The sequence below is a fragment of the Hydra viridissima genome, unplaced genomic scaffold (assembly GCF_058129835.1).
Source record: "Hydra viridissima isolate aposymbiotic clone 2 unplaced genomic scaffold, HvirCarnegie_v1 scaffold_2, whole genome shotgun sequence".
NCBI classification, from domain to species: domain Eukaryota; kingdom Metazoa; phylum Cnidaria; class Hydrozoa; order Anthoathecata; family Hydridae; genus Hydra; species Hydra viridissima.
Genome location: NW_028324301.1, coordinates 10916942 through 10933289, shown reverse-complemented (window position 1 = coordinate 10933289; position 16348 = coordinate 10916942). Strand labels below are relative to the sequence as shown.

Genomic DNA, 16348 nt, shown 5'->3' with positions numbered 1-16348 from the left:
CCTTAGAGCGCTTGTTCAGCAATGTCAGCCTGACATTCACTAAGAGAAGAAACCGTATAGATTCTCTGAAAGCTGAAAAACTGCTTTTCATCAAGAGCAACTACTCTCAGTTTGAGAAAAAAATGTTGCTCAAATTCTGCTCAGGAACCAAAAGCTCTTCATTAATTCCAAATGAAGACCCGAATAATGACATCGAGGAAACCTCTGTTGACGCAAATAACATTACGGACATGTATGACATTGAAGAAGACATCGAATTTGTTGGAAATGATTTTTTTTAATTTTTGGTACCAAAATTGCATATATTTTCATATTATTTACTCATGTAGCTTAATTACTGTGGACTTTAATTAAATACTTCACTAATTAACTCCAAGCTTAAGTAAGTTTCATTTAGTTTATTTTTTAAATTTTACATACATTAGTGACTTAGCGATATTCGCAATTTTTAAAAATCTTTTTCTAAGTTTCGGGACCCGAACGGTAATAACGCCAAAAACCGAACGGGTTCGGGTTAAAAAAAAGTTCAATACCCGAACGGGTACCCGCTAATTTATCGGTTTCGGTTCCTTAGCTGTCGATTATTGTTTCGGGTTATCGTGATATCAGGTATTTAACGGGTTTATACCCGAAAAATTTTTTGAAATTACCCGTTCGGCGGCCGAACAGGATTCGATGACATTACCTACTCCAGTAAATTAATTTTAACATAAATATATTTTTCTTAATGAAATTTTGATCTTCTTAATGGGGCATGGAATTGTTTATAAACTTTTGCACGGTTATGTTTTCAATGAAATTTGAATTACTCCCTTCCGGTACAAGCAATCATTTTTTTGAGTAAATTATACTACGTAATCAAATTTAGGAACAGTTGTTGAAAATTTCATTCATTTTCAGTAAAAAGTCACAAAGTTATGACGAAAAAACTTGAAAATGCGAGATAGCGATAATGTGGGATAGCGAAACACATAAAGTCTTAGACAGATTTTCTGTCCAATTACATTCTCTATTGAGTTTTTAATATATTTATAGACACTTTGGCTATATTATGATAAAAATGATTTGATGTCATGCACCCACCCAAGACAACCACCTTCCCAAATTTTTAACTTTTCTATGTATGTATGTATGTATGTATGTATGTATGTATGTATGTATGTATGTATGTATGTATGTATGTATGTATGTATGTATGTATGTATGTATGTATGTATGTCCTCCACACCGCTACAATTGCAACAACACTCATCAAAAAGATTCACAGCAAACCATTATCATCATAATAATCAATGAAAAAATGAAATGTATATTAAAAGGTATCTATTCTTAATTTAAAAAAAATCCGAAAATTGCGCATTTCAAACAGCAAGGAAATCTGATCGCAATAAAACTGACCCCCGCGGAATTTTTAAGACTCAAAATGAGTATAATTGTTATTCAGTTTCCATGAAGGAGAAAAGAGAAGTTGTTTACAAACAAACCATCATATAGAACGAAATAATAAGCAGAAATTCTTTTTTTCATTTTGATAACAATCAGCTCAAACAATTATTCTAAAGTATTTCAAGGTCAACATGACGAACTTCTGGATGATTTTTCTAAAAGATAAAAAAATAAATTAATTAATTAATTAAAGGAAAAGTAAATCTGCCAAATAATCATACATGCATAAAGAAGAATTTCAAATAATCTCAAAAGAATTTCAAATAATCTCAGAAGAATTCAACTAATTTCGGAAAATTTTCAAATAATCTCAGAAAAATAGACGCTATTTTGGCAAGACTGTTGAGTCAAGCCGGAAGCCATTGGAATCGGAGATGATAAAAATTCTCCAACACAAGTATACTATGAAAAATGGAAACGTAAATTTCTTTAGATTATCGAAAACATCTTGATGTAACTGAGACGATTTGTATGATACCACAAATTTTATTTTCGCGTATTTAAAGTTTGCCGTTTTTATAGTTTCCATTTAATTATTTATTTCATGAAATAATTCAAGTAATAAGAAAATATAGTTTGTATAAACTTTGAAAGAAACCGGCAAAAGATGATTGGTAGAAAAAATGAAAAGATGTTTTTCGTGAAGTTAATTTGCTGCAGATTAGACTTATTGTTTTCAAAAAAAAAACTTTACAATTAAGGATTTATATCTTTGAGGATTCTTTCATAGAAAGTTTAATCAGTTGCCTTTCCCAGATTGAAAATTTATTAGCAAATAGTATAAGTAGATTCTTCAAAGGAAAGAGAAAATGTGTATGTAAAGACAATGATTGCAATTTATACAGAGAAACTAGAGACTAGATCTAACCTATACAAAGAACAATTTATAGCAAGTAATTTTAAAATCATAATAATTTTTTTTCTACTTGTAAACTTGAAAAAATAGGACAGAGACTTTAGCATCCCTTGCAACTCTAACATTGATTGCAGATCATAACACGCAGGTCTAACATTCTTAGGAAATTTTAATTTTTCCAAATTGAGCTATCTTGTTTTTAATAGACAATGACGAATTAATATATAGAGAAGTTGGAGTTCATGATACTTAAAAGACTGCAGCGCTCGATACTTACCTCTGAGAAACTTAAAACCTGTAACTCAAGAAAAAAGAGGAAACTAAAAATCAGTGGACTTTATGAAGTTCTCAGGATAAAGCTGCTCATATTGTACCTTAATGTTTCTTTCTAATCTATCAACTTGTGCACCAAGCACATCGATGATCTGCTCACCATGCTCCAGCATAAACTGCTCCAACTCTTCTGGTGTTTTGATTTTTTTGATACTCTGATAAAGAATAATAACAATTTTAAAAAAATGTAAATACTGCAAAAAATATTTCTTTTGTCATCAAGTTCAAACTTATTTTACAAATGAAATGCCACATATCACCATCATTAATGGTATTTAAATTGAGGGAATTAGTTGATTGCACTAATTACCATTTGAAAAAAAATACATAACAATAAAAAGCAGAATTGTTGCCTTTACAAACGATTGTTGCCCAACAAATAGAAATAATACCTAGATTTTGCAACAAAAATCACAAGAAAAAAATACATAAAAAATAAAAAATTTACCTGCAAAACTAAATTCATATCAAGTTGGTTAAGATGCACTCTAGTTATTTCTCTACCGTCAAAATTTAATTCAGCTTTAAAACGTACTGTGTCAGCTCCTTTAATCAAAAATAAATTATGAGGACACTCATCAAGAAAAATTATCAGATAAAAAATATATTTTTAAATAATTGGCATTTTATGAATTGTTAAATGATTATTTAAAATATGATAGGTATTTATACAAATTTATTATATATTTTTGAAAAAAATTTTTATAAAAATTTGTATATTCATTAAATTTCTATAATCACAATTAACAAAGAAATAAAAGACCAAGTTTATATACCCATTTCAGTAGCCTTTACATCATGTATGGACCTAACCATAATGTCATTTTCTAAAATGTTTATAATTTGTCTCAGGCGATCAGGATGGATAGATCTATGAAAAGTAAGAATACTTGAAAAAGAAAACCAAACAAATGATAAGATCATAAAAAAGTGAAAACTAGAAAAATGGAATGAAGAAAACAACAAAAAACAGCTAGGAATTTATGTCATTATTGCTTTCATACCTTCCAATTAAAAAATCAGCATTGCGTTGTATTAGAAATGCAGCAACAACACCCAACAGACCTATTTTGTATAAAACAACTTTAATGTGTTCATGGAAAAATAAGTTTTTATGAATTTCAAGGAAATAAAGTGAAAAGATAATGTAAAATTTGCTTATGAACAAATGAAAGATAATAATAAAATATACATGAAATGAAAATAACCAATGGAAAGCAAGAGCTGTAAAAAATAAAATAACTTTGAGGTAAAAAACTTTAAATAAAAAACTAAAAATTTTAAATAATCACCCCCTATGGCGATGGAACCACAAGCGTCATATGCAGGATTTCCTGTGTAAACTGTTAATCCAATAGAAGCAGTAGCTATAAACACTCCTAAAACGGCAGCACTGTCTTCTAGTAACACAGCTACTGCATTTGGATCACGACCACGAGCAACTAAATTAATTGTACAAAATTTTCATGCAACAAATAAATTTAAAAATCACAAACAAATAAAAAATAATTCAGAACTTTAATTTTTTTATTTTACAATCTATTTCTACATTTTAGAATGAAATCTTGAGCCAATATAGTTATTACAACTAATTAATAGACAATAAAAGTTTTGCCGTTACGTGTAACGCTGATGGCGCTAAAACATTAATCATTAACACATAATTGGGATACATATATATTTCTTACAAATATTTTCTTAATTTAATAAGGAAATTGTATAAGCTAAATATGTTTAAATTCGGCAACAATCCAGATAGCACTTTATATATATATTGCCATTTTATAAAGAAATATAAACAGTAACATTAAACTTACTGTATTCACGAAATGTTACACCAGTCTCTTGAGCACTTTTTCGCACCTGCTGAAAAGCAAGCACCATTGATGCTAAATACAATTTTTACAAATAAAATTTATTTTATAATTACAGAAACATGCTACAACAAATTATACAGTAACTTACACAGTACTAAGTTAAAACAATTACTAAATTTTAATGTTAAAAATCAAACAGTTAGAGAATAAAAATAATTCTCTGTTTTCAGTATTAAGATTTATGAAAATATAAAGGCACACAAAGAGAACTCATTTATTTACTCAACTTCACTACTTCTATTTAAAGATTGAGTAATAGTAAATTTGTTATGGTACAACTGTTTAATCACTTTGACAGAAAACTGATTATACCTTAGTTTTACTTGATTGATCCAGAACTGTTTTGGTTTATCAAGTCAATGAATTTGACTTTAACATGAAAAAACATTTACTAGTAAAAAGCTACAATATTCAGAACAAAAACTAAGCATCTGCGTTTGGTTTTTTGGATTTTAATGAACAGTAACAAGTATCCAACTTTTACATGAACCTTTTAAGTCAAATTTTCTTAAATTTATTAAAATCTTTGTGTTTAAAACAGCAAAGCTTTTGGTCAGAGCGGAAGGAATGTACATCCATACACCCAGATTTATTTTCATTCATAAAATCATTATTTAAAATAAAAATGAGCTTAAGAGTTTTAAATGAGTAGAAATTCTACGCAATTTCTTTTTTGAGCATTAAGTATGCAAGGTAATACTTAATTTTTCTGGAATCATAGCATTGTATGTCTAAATATGTAAATTATTTTACATTTGATTTAAAAAAACAACAACAAAAAGATAGCTTACAGCTTTCAATAATGAGTGACAGGGCTGCAACACAATAAGCCTAAAGTACAAGTATTAACAAAAATCATCAATTTAATAAAGGCAGTTAAACAAAAAAGACAAATTACACTTCATTTAGTTTTTAAATTAAGCTTACATTATCTTGATAGAACCTAAATGTCCAATCAATTCCTCAATTTTGGCAGACATAATGTCTAATAGGCAAGATAATTTTTTCATGGTCTGTGCATATTTTCTGTACATTACATCAGCAAATTTCTTATTAGGAAATAGTTATGTATTATCTTGTCTGATGCCCCATGAATGAAATGCATCTGAAATAACTACAACAATAGATTAACAGTTTAATTGAGAATCAAGTTGAAGATTTTTTAATAAAACAAAAAAACTCACAACATTAAGATATTCTAACATGGTAGGAGCCATTAGTTCTGAGAAACCATGATACACAGTAAACCCAGCACCAAGAAAGAAAAACCCACAACCACTCACTAAGGAATAGATATAGCGTGAGCGAACCCAACCATACCTAAAAAAGGAAAACATTTCTATTTGATATTTTAAGAACTGTAATATGAGATCTTGCTCCAAAGAATCAAGGACTCCAACTTCCCATTCTATAGACTATAAAGCTCACAGACACATCCTTACTATTTAAAAAACAAGAGTTCTTACGGATGATCAGGTGATGGCTTTTTGATTGAATGCAAGATTCCTATGTAAAGCAGCATCTAGAACATGATTTTAATTTTTTGTTTTAAAAAAAAAATGACCATATTTTTTAAAAAAAAACTATTAAATTTTATTTCAAAATTTTTATATATCTTCATATAAGTACATCTTTACAACAATTACTATAATATTCATAGTTATTGGTACTTAGTACTTCATAAGTATTTTTAAGAGTTTATAATAATTTTGATAGGTAAACTTATGTTCACATAAAAAACCTGATTTGCAGCATCTGCAAGTGAATGAATTGCTTCAGATAGCATGGATGCTGATCCTGTATAAAGGTATGCTCCGAACTTGATAGAAGTTACCACCAGATTCCTTACCAAAAAAAAGTTCATATTACATAAAAATAGTTTTTGCATATACGTCAACCAAAATAATTCACACTACTTACGAGGCAACAGCAAACAAAACCACTCTGCCTGACCCTTTTAACAAGCTTTCTCTCTGAGCTTTTGTTCCAAAGAGCTAAAGTAAAAAGTAGCATCTTTCAGCAACTTGTATACATTTTTTTTCAAAATAGCATAAACAACGTTACCTTAAATATATCCATTATGACTACTTCCAACCAGTTATTTATTTACTACAAATATTTAAATAGCCATAAGTATCACTTAATAGCTAACTGATATCATTTATACATATATATTTTGTTAAAACACCTGCTTGTCATGTTTTAATTTTGTTTGATCTTTAACAGTTTTCTTTAGATGTCCAATTAATGCACTCAACCCTGAATAAATCAAAATTTCATAAATATTTTACAACTTCTAGATTAAATATGACATACAAAACTTATCTTAAAATCAAATCAATTCTAATCTTTTTACTAACCTTTCCTATATCTTTCTCCTGCTTCCATAGCTTCTTTTCTTCTGAAAAGTTCTTGTTCTAAAGCCTCCATACTTCCCCACCGCTCTAAAGCTCTTAAAAAAAGATCATATAGCTTAGAACTTTTTCATGTGCATGGATTAGCCTTTTTTCCGGCATCACCACATAATGAGCTTAGAAAGAAAAAGGAGCTTCTTTCTTTCCTGCCAATATATATGATATATTTAATATATTTTTGGGTATATAGTAGTAGCCAAAAAATAGGGTTGTTTTTATTTCATCAATTTTTTGCTTGGTAACTTTGATATTTTTTGTTAAAAATTGATAGAGTTTTTATGGTGGACAGCTGTTAAAAACACTTGATTGATTTTAACCCCTTTTATTCTTTTACACCCTTTTATTCTTTTACACCCTTTTATTTGATTTAAATAATTTTTAACCAAAATGTAAATGATAAATCAGCAAACAGCAAAATCAAAAAATTTTTACAGGAGAAAGAGGAACTAATTTAAGAGGTTTAAAGAGGTTTATCTCAGCTTGATATTGTAACTTGATTTGGGATTTCCAAAAAACTGTGAAAAAAATCAGATTCAACTTTGGTGTTGGAACTGTAAAAAAAATGTTTGCATGTTTCTAAAAACAACCCTGAATAATCATTTGGAACTGAGTAAAAATGTGTAAGTTGTATACTGTATAAAATTATATATGTTCATAGCCCTATCAGTCAATTCAGATTTAATTTCAAATATTAAAGTAGATGGCTTTTCAACTGAACTTTACTAGTTTCTGACTGGAGAATTCAGAATATTCTTTACTTTTGAGACTTTTCAAAGCATTCTTTCTTATATTTCTAAAATTAATTTCAATCTTGCAAATTAAACATGATGCAACTGTCAAACTTTTTTTAACAATCCAATATTTGTACCATAAAATTTTAGTATAACATTTTAAAATTTTTCAATAATAAAATATTTAATTATCTTATTTATAATAATAAAATAATTAATTATCTTATTTATAATAATAAAATAATTAATTATCTTATTTATAATAATAAAATAATTAATTATCTTATTTATAATAATAAAATATTTAATTATCTTATTTATAATAATAAAATATTTAATTATCTTATTTATAATAATAAAATATTTAATTATCTTATTAAAATTAGTGTTGTTATGAATTTGAAATTATTCGACTGTTGACTAAATTGATTAATGTATTTTTCAAAGTCGAGCACAATCGACTAATACATTTTTAAAATCAACTAAGTCAACTAAAAGTCGATTTAGTCGAAATATTTTAATAAAAAATTTTATTAAAATCGTATACTTTAAAATTGCTTGACAATTTATTTTTTAGATGCTACAAAACAAATAGAACTTTAAAAGAGTAAACAAAAAAAACTAGGTGGTATGTAATACTGTTATAATAACACATGCTGTTGTTATACCAAGAGCATTTTCTTTAATCATTTTTAATTCATCTAATCTATTAGATGAATTAAAATCAAATAAACAAACAAAATTACAATTGCAAAGTAAAGAAGAAAAAAAAACACAAATGAGCATTTTACATCATTTTTCACAACAATTAACTAAAAAATTAACTAATAAAAAGCAGTGGCATAGATAGATGGGGGCAGATGGGGCGGTTAAACTTTTTTTGGGGTGGCAGATTTATAAAACTTTTTCTAACTGAGTACCATAACTCATTACTTAACATTTTGTTTTAAAAAGCATCAATTGGTTACTATAATGAGAAAAAAGAAACATTAATGAAATGGTGGTACATACAATAAGCTGATAGTTAAGTTTATGTAACAAAGCAAATAAGGTTCAATGGTCAGATATTTTGGTTGAATTAAAAAACCGCTATGAATGATATTCTTACGCATGGCTCAATCTTTATAAATAATTTATCTTTACAAGATAAACTACTTATAAAGATATCTCTTTACTAATTGGTCCACATCATAACTATTAAAGATTGCTAAAATCAAATCAAGTGAAAAAATAGAAATAAGGATGTTAGAATGTTTACCAGACTAAATCAACTTTTAGTTGATGAGTAGGAAACCCATAATCAATTAAATTGACTATTAGATTTTTCAAAGTCAACTAATTTCAACTTTCAGTTAGTCGACTTTTAGTCAATTTAGTCGTAGTCGATAACAACAATAATTAAAAAGTTAATCCCAGGACATTTCAAGACATTTTTGACAAACATCAAAAATTTCAAGGACACTTGAAAAACTTTAGAATTGTGGGCATCAAGAACTTACTAAGTGCTGTAATTATTCTCTTTCAAGATCACATACTGTAGTGATACTAAATATAATGATTTATTTCTTGATTTGCTTTCTTTTGCACCAATAACTTACAAAGACAATTTTGTTGCCCAACTAAACACTTTTAACATTAAATTTTTGGCAATCTTACTTACCTCAAATATTATTGATTTTAGTGTTTGTCTAATAATTTGGAGTAAAAATGAACAAAGTTATCTTTCTTATTTGATGCAAACATTATTGAAATCTGACTAACTTGAAGCTGCAAAAATAAAACTATTGGTATGTATATGACCCCACCTCTTCTCAACATCCAACTTTAAATAACACTGGTCAGCTGGTGATTCACTTTCATTATATGCTGTCCGAACCTTTGTTTGTCGTAAACCTGCCAAGTCACTAAAATAAGTATACTATTAAACTCGGTAAAACCTGTTTATATTTTAATCAAGAGCACTTTAAAAACCTTGCAAGAGCACACAAAAAAAATATTATTTAGCTATTATAAGGAGATAAATTCTGGCAGTAGAACCTGAATACTAAATTATATCTACATTCGAATACTAAATTATATCTACATAATGAAACATTTATACACATACTCTGTAGTAAGTAAGTAGTCACTGATAGCTCTTGAAGCAGATATAGATGTATTTTTTGTGTAGATGATATTGTAGTCTATTTTCCTTGGTTTATGGTAAAATGGTTTATCAGCTAAAAATAAATGAAAAATAATCTTGATTTGATTGTCATCTAAAAGTATATGAAAAGTTAAACTTTAACCAGCAGTTTTTTGCATTAAGCATTATTTAAAATTTAGTTAAATCACAATGTACCTAAGTAATTGTAAATTAACAAACAAAACCAAAAAACAAACAAAAAAAACAAAAAGCAAAAAAGCAATTACATTAAGATGCAGTTCTAAAAAAAAACATACAAAATTTATCAACAGGGATTTCTGGAGCTTTAACAGGACTTAAAACTGTTTTCTTATCATCATTTTCTAGATTTTTGGTTGGGGTGTCTTCACACAATGTTCTTTTTCCCAAATGCTTGGGAAAAGTTTTTTTATGCAAAATTTGTTTTAGTACATAATCATTTTTGCATAGAATTTTGTAACCTACAAAAAAAGTTACACAAAGCTTAGATAAAAAAAAACATTTTTTATTGACTACAATTATATAAAAATGTAATACTTTTTTTAAATAACTCCTGTTTTAAGAGCTATGTATGTATGTATGTATGTATGTATGTATGTATGTATGTATGTATGTATGTATGTATGTATGTATGTATGTATGTATGTATGTACATATATACAACTTTAATGGAGGTGTCAAATATGGAGGTGATAGAATTCTCTTATCTTTAACCAGTTTTGTTATGTTTTAGTTGGTCATTATATTTACCTAGGTAGCTATATAGTTAGCTAATTGTATACGTACATACGATATCTAAAACTGATAAATTACGTAGCAACCTTTAATCAACTGTATTACAATTTTTTTTAATTTGAAAGTAAAACTACAACTATATATACCTCTACATAACATTCTGTGTCGCATAAACAAATTTAATTAGCATTTCGCATCAATTGTCGTATTTATTTACAAAAAAATCGTCAGAGATGTGATGTATATACACGGCTCTTATATGCTCTTCGCGATTAATTTTTTGATTTAAGTCCTGGTTCCGGAGAATATTCAGAAGCGCTTTTATCACTAAAAATTTTTCTTTTATTCATTGATATAACTAAACTAATATCACAATATATAAATATTGCTATTAGTTTGAGATCCGTTGTTTTATTTGTAATACATAAAACAATGTTTTACTTACAGTAAGAACTTTTTCCGTAATAAGCATTTTGATTCGGATAAAAAAGTAGAGAGGTGGGGCAGAGGGGAACAAGGTTGGCGTTAACTACAACCTCTGTTCCACAATAGTTGTCACATTTGGATACTCTTGGTCCGAATATTGAAAATATATGCTATTTGAGTAGTTTTTTTTAGAGATTTGAACCGTTTTAACTATTTTCAATTTTGTACCGTTTTAACTATTTTCTAATAGTGTAAATTTAAGAAAAATAATTTGTAGTACTCACAACACAATACTAGTAGTATTACAGTGTGAATCTCCCCTACAATTAATAAAATACTTATTTCTGACTCGCAATTTTTTATTCACCTACTGATCACCTATATTTAAGTGCCCAAGCTTGTTAGAAAGCCTTAGATAACCCTTTTCAACAAGCTATTTCTTTTGAAAAACGGTCTAACACAAACGAAGCTATAGCTATAAATGTTTTATAAAATGGGACAAGTATTATGAAACAAAATTTATGCATCAAGTGTGAGAACATTATTAATATTATTATAATATTATTGTGGAACGGAGGTAGTATTAAAAAAACGTGATGTTATTATAAAACTAAGGAGATGAAGCGGGTTTTGCGACGTGAACGTGCCTTCTTTAATACCTCATCCGCTTACTATGGCCGTGTATTTTAAATTGAAATTCGAATAGTATACGGTTGTTTCAACTGCATTAAATTCCCATACCAATTCATATTTAAATGTTCAATTTATAGCTTGGCTCGTAATACAAACTTCAAAAGTTAAAAACAAGAATGTTTTCTTCACCATTAAATTATTTGAACAGTCTCTCAACAGCATGAGAGTATTTAAACAACTGTTGTAGAAATTTAAAACCTTCATTATTACGAAAATTTCAATCAGTTTAAACGAATAGGGATTTACATCATGTTGTTTATAATATGCGCTGCTTTCCTGCTGGTGGCGAAGGGAATAGGTATCCACAAATACGATTTTTAATTTCTTATAGAAATAAAAGGTTATGATGTGTACACTTAAGTTTACATGTTTCATTTTATTTAGTTGCAAGCGAAAACCATTTGTTCACTCAGCCCTTAGATCCAGGTATAATTTTATAGATATTGTTTTTTAACGATAACTTTAAACTTTGAGTTGACTATAGGTTTGTATATTTTTATTAGTACTTGCTTAATTACTAATAAATACTAATACTTGCTTAATTACAATTTAATTCGTAATTATTTAAGAAAAATCTTTTAAAGAGAGCAAACGAAAAGCGATTGCTTTTTTTAAACTGAGCATAGACTTATTAATTTTTTTCCCGCCATTTTAAATTGTCGGTGAAATATGATAAGTAATTGATATAATAACTGCTGCTGTCACCACTTTCATTTTATTCATTTAATTTACAGTCGACACCCGGTTCAATAGATATGTAGGAGCAAAAGCTTATGAAGAGTAAGGTTTAAATAATATTTTTATAAGGTAAAAATGATAATATTTTTAGTGTGCTGGATTCGTAATATTGAAAAGTACACTATGACCTCTTCTCTCAGTTTTTTTTCTTTGTGCCAGTTGAATGGTGAGATAATTTAAATTTATTATGCGTTTTACACACAAAGTGCCCAAAAAATCAACATTTCTATGACTTTTATGGCAGCTATCAAATTATTTCGATAAGAACAACTGGAAAACGACAACTTGATGAAGTTTTATCATGTGAATCATCTCTTAAAATTTCGGTAAGATTGTAAACTTATTGTAGATATCAGAATGCTTCTCTTAAAGAAGCTTTACTAATCATCAAGATATGCTTGTTTTATAAGAAAGGGATATACCAGATTTTTTCGCCAGAAAATGCTCAAACATGATATTCTGCTTTCCTGTTACAAACTTAAATTGAAGTGTTACTGTTTTTAATTTTTAGATTGACTTTTGGAATGTAGAAAAGAACTCTGACAACTACACAATAAAAGCATTAATTAAAGGAAAAGATGTTAAGGTCATAAAAACTTACTTAGATAAAAATCAAATACAGTATGAAATAAGTGACCATCAATTGGATGATCTAATACGATATGAAAATCAAAAAAACTCAAACTACCAGTTTAATCAATATACAGGGTTCGATTATTCAAGATATCATAACAACTTTGAGGTAAACCGTGACACTGATCATTAATAAAAGAGTCAAAAAAAAAAAAAAAGAAAAAAAACATGATATGAGCATATTTAAAATTTTTCCCTCTACAGATCGTTGATGAAATGAAAAACCTCGTCTCGAGTTATTCACGCATTGCTTCATTTGTCAATCTAGGAAAAACATTTGAAAACCGCGATATGCTTGCAGTTAAAGTATGATTTTTTTTTTGCTAAAAATATTTCTTTCCTATTTTCTTTTTCTTCTTTTTTTTTGTTTTCCTTTCTTTTTTCTTTTCTCAAGTCCAAGAGGTTTTTATTTCATCGTTATTTTTGTGTGAAATTTTTTTGCAGTCATCTTATATCTTTATTATACTTTTATTACTATTTTTTAGTGCTTGTTATATTTTCATTCAGTTCTTGATTTTATTTCATAAAAAAATTTCATAAAAAAATTTCATAAAAAAATTTTTGTTGATAGTAACATTTTTAGTTTTTGATTTTCTGAACTTTTCGTCCGAACAAAAAAATAAACCAAAAAAATACCAAAACCATTTTATTGCTGATTTTTCGTTATTGTTTTCATTTCTTGCTAAAAATATAAATATCTTTATATATATTGATATATTCTTGATTTGTTTATCTTTACTATTGTCGTTGTTATTGTTTTTATAGATTAGTGTAAAACAAAGTCCTGGCCGAAAAACTTTTTTTTTTATGTGTGGTCTTCATGCCAGGGAATGGGTGACGACAGCTACTTGCATATATATGCTTAAAGAGGTAACTTTTAACTAAAATCTAAGTTGAAGAGTTTAGTTAAAAAAAAAAAGCAAACTCAGTTGTTGGAAGTTGACTAACTTAGCTAATATCCAGTCTTTTTTAATATTTTTTAATGTATACTAAATATATAATTTGTTCATTTTTATTTGACTTTCCATAATCTTGGTCCGTGTTCTGTATTCATTAGTTCAGTCTTTTAAAAAATTTTTATACATAGTAATTTATCTTTAAAACTGTAATTATTTCTACAGATGTTAAATGGATACAAAAAAGATTACAGCGTGACTGCTATGCTTGATAAAATGGATTGGGTAATTCTACCTGTAGCCAATGTTGATGGATATGTCTATACATGGAAAGATGCTAACACAAGGCTGTGGAGAAAAACAAGAACATTCTATAATAATTATCAATGCATTGGTGCAGATCCAAACCGGAATTTCGATTATCAGTGGGGAAGTATGAGAGATGAGACCTGAAGCTTTTAACTTTTGAAGCTTATAACTTTTTGCTCTTTGGTATGTTCCTTTAATCAAGTAACGCAAATTAAAACGTTCCTTTAGGTGTTGGTACATCAAACGATCCGTGTTCAAACATATATCCAGGTCCTAAACCTTGGTCAGAGAAGTGTGTATTAAATATTGCGCAATATCTTCGGAATAATAAAAACATCTTATCCGGTTTCGCAGGTAAAAATTACAATTTTTCTTTAATAAATAAATGGAACCATCTTTTTACTAAATAATAACTAATTTTACTACTTTTGAGTAAGAAAAAAATTTTTGCAGCAACTGTTTTGACAATAAAGCATTTTAGTCAAAAGGGTAAAAATACTGATGTCTTGCAAGCATTATAAAATTGATTATTTAGATATTCATGCTTACAGTCAACTTTGGATGACACCATGGGGTTATACTAACCAACTTCCGAAAGATTACCAAGAGCAGGTAATGGTTATATGAACTTGAACATGCCGTTTTCTCTTCTTCGTGATTTGTAAAATCACGTGCATTGTTTTGTGGTATAAAGTTCTTATATTTCTTTTCCTTGGAATCAACTAGATAAGAGTTGCTTCAGCTGCTGTCAAGGCATTATACAAAAAGCACGGAACAGCTTTCAAAGTTGGACCATCTTCTATAATTATATGTATGAAAATTTATATTACATATTGCCTTAACTATTTGTAAACCAAGAACAATTATTATCATTTAATGTAAAAAAGATTGTTAAAAAAAAAATCTTTAAAAGGTGGGGAAGCAGGTTTTTGTTGGTTGATTGGAGAAATTTTTTTAAAATGTTTTTATAAAATAGAACTGATTCTATAAAATAGAACTGATCGTTTGAGATGCAGGGCTTCTAAGTAATCCAGAAGAATACTAAACGACGATATTGACACATTAACACATCTGGCTTGAAATTTTCGTTTGGGAGAAATGTTTTTTCTTTCTTACAAATATTTCTTTGAAGTATGACGTCATATATGTCTTCATTTCTTAAAAGAAAGCTGCCAACTTTATATAACAAGAGTCTCTATCAATCAGTAAATAAAAAGTGATGAACTTAGTTGATGAAATTAGTTAAAGATTAAATAAAAACATGAATTTAAGATAAAGTAGCGTGTAAATACATAAATAAATGTTTTTAACGGTTGAAAGGTTTGATTGGTCTCCATTACTAGTCTCCATTACTTTTGAGTTGCATATTACATATTTTTCAAATACTTTCAAAGTATCTTTTTTTAAAAAATGATTTTATCATTTTTTTTAGATCCTACAAGTGGTGCCAGTGACGACTGGGTTTATGGTGCGCTGGGCTTAAGATACTCATTTGGCTTGGAGCTAAGGGATAATGGCCAATACGGTTTTCTTCTTCCGGCTTCGCAAATTATTCCAACAGGAGAGGAAACATTAGAAGCATTTAAAGCAATGGCTAAAGAAATACTTGTATAGATGAACACTAAAGGATTTAAAATATAAGATAAAAACGTCTTATTCACTGTTAAGGCCAGCGCTCATGTTTTTTAAAATAAGCTCAAAATGTTGTGAGTAACGATTAATACATTCTAGTACAACTATTGCACTCTAAACATTAAACTGCAACCTTTCTATTGCAATTATTCTATTGCAACTACTCTATTGCAACTATTCCATTGTAGTTATTCCATTTCAATCAATTTTTTGCAGCCATTCTGTTGTAACTATTTATTTGTAACCATTCTACATCATTTATCCTATTAAAACCATTCTTATGTAACTGTTCTATTGTAATTGTAAAAACTTAAAATAAGTTTAGTCTCGGATTGTGGTGCAGAATTTTATTTAATAAAGTTTACAATTTGCTTGTTTCTTTAAGCCAGCATTTTAAATATATATGCTATTATTTTAACCTTTAAAATAAAACGTAAATATTTTTAATGCAATTTGCACATGCAA

The 16348-nt window shown here is 27.9% G+C and overlaps 2 protein-coding genes across 8 annotated transcripts; one reads left to right on the top strand and one right to left on the bottom strand.

The window, feature by feature from the left end:
• Positions 1–1504: 1504 nt before the first annotated feature.
• On the bottom strand, positions 1505–10883 carry LOC145189705 (proton-coupled zinc antiporter SLC30A9, mitochondrial-like). 6 transcript variants are annotated; one of them, XR_016450231.1, is made up of 19 exons: positions 10703–10883; positions 10100–10282; positions 9765–9876; positions 9463–9561; positions 6873–6964; positions 6701–6771; positions 6433–6506; positions 6254–6356; positions 5979–6034; positions 5697–5832; positions 5440–5626; positions 5304–5343; positions 4453–4524; positions 3928–4077; positions 3640–3700; positions 3412–3506; positions 3084–3181; positions 2677–2790; positions 1505–1601 (listed from the first exon to the last, which is right to left on the bottom strand). XR_016450231.1 is itself a non-coding variant. In XM_090080329.1 (18 exons), the coding sequence occupies exons 1-18, from the start codon at positions 10725–10727 to the stop codon at positions 1557–1559; spliced, it is 1626 nt and encodes a 541-aa protein (XP_089936455.1). In that variant the 5' UTR covers positions 10728–10883; the 3' UTR covers positions 1505–1556. The 6 variants fall into 6 exon arrangements, 2 of the variants coding, with proteins under 2 accessions (XP_089936455.1, XP_089936456.1); XR_016450232.1 differs by having other exon boundaries at positions 5440–5617; XR_016450233.1 differs by having other exon boundaries at positions 5716–5832.
• A 971-nt stretch (positions 10884–11854) lies between these two features.
• LOC145192379 (carboxypeptidase A4-like) lies at positions 11855–15900 on the top strand. Of its 2 annotated transcripts, none has more exons than XM_090080326.1 (12): positions 11855–11973; positions 12060–12101; positions 12410–12455; positions 12658–12739; positions 12925–13155; positions 13251–13352; positions 13812–13916; positions 14168–14375; positions 14480–14605; positions 14787–14863; positions 14978–15062; positions 15684–15900. In XM_090080326.1, the coding sequence occupies exons 1-12, from the start codon at positions 11925–11927 to the stop codon at positions 15863–15865; spliced, it is 1335 nt and encodes a 444-aa protein (XP_089936452.1). In that variant the 5' UTR covers positions 11855–11924; the 3' UTR covers positions 15866–15900. The 2 variants fall into 2 exon arrangements, with proteins under 2 accessions (XP_089936452.1, XP_089936453.1); XM_090080327.1 differs by having other exon boundaries at positions 11899–11973; positions 12620–12739.
• Positions 15901–16348: the final 448 nt, after the last annotated feature.

Bases quoted from the DNA above. Each gene is read 5' to 3' on its own strand.
- LOC145189705 (XM_090080329.1), bottom strand. From the start codon at position 10,727: ATGCGACACAGAATGTTATGTAGAG. The intron at 4,078-4,452 runs GTAAGTTTAATG...CAATTAATTTAG, and splicing joins TGTAACATTTCGTGAATACA to TTGCTCGTGGTCGTGATCCA. The intron at 3,701-3,927 runs GTGATTATTTAA...TATACAAAATAG, and splicing joins TGGTTCCATCGCCATAGGGG to GTCTGTTGGGTGTTGTTGCT.
- LOC145192379 (XM_090080326.1), top strand. From the start codon at position 11,925: ATGTTGTTTATAATATGCGCTGCTTTCCTGCTGGTGGCGAAGGGAATA. The intron at 11,974-12,059 runs GTATCCACAAAT...CATTTTATTTAG, and splicing joins GCTGGTGGCGAAGGGAATAG to TTGCAAGCGAAAACCATTTG. The intron at 13,353-13,811 runs GTATGATTTTTT...TTGTTTTTATAG, and splicing joins GCGATATGCTTGCAGTTAAA to ATTAGTGTAAAACAAAGTCC.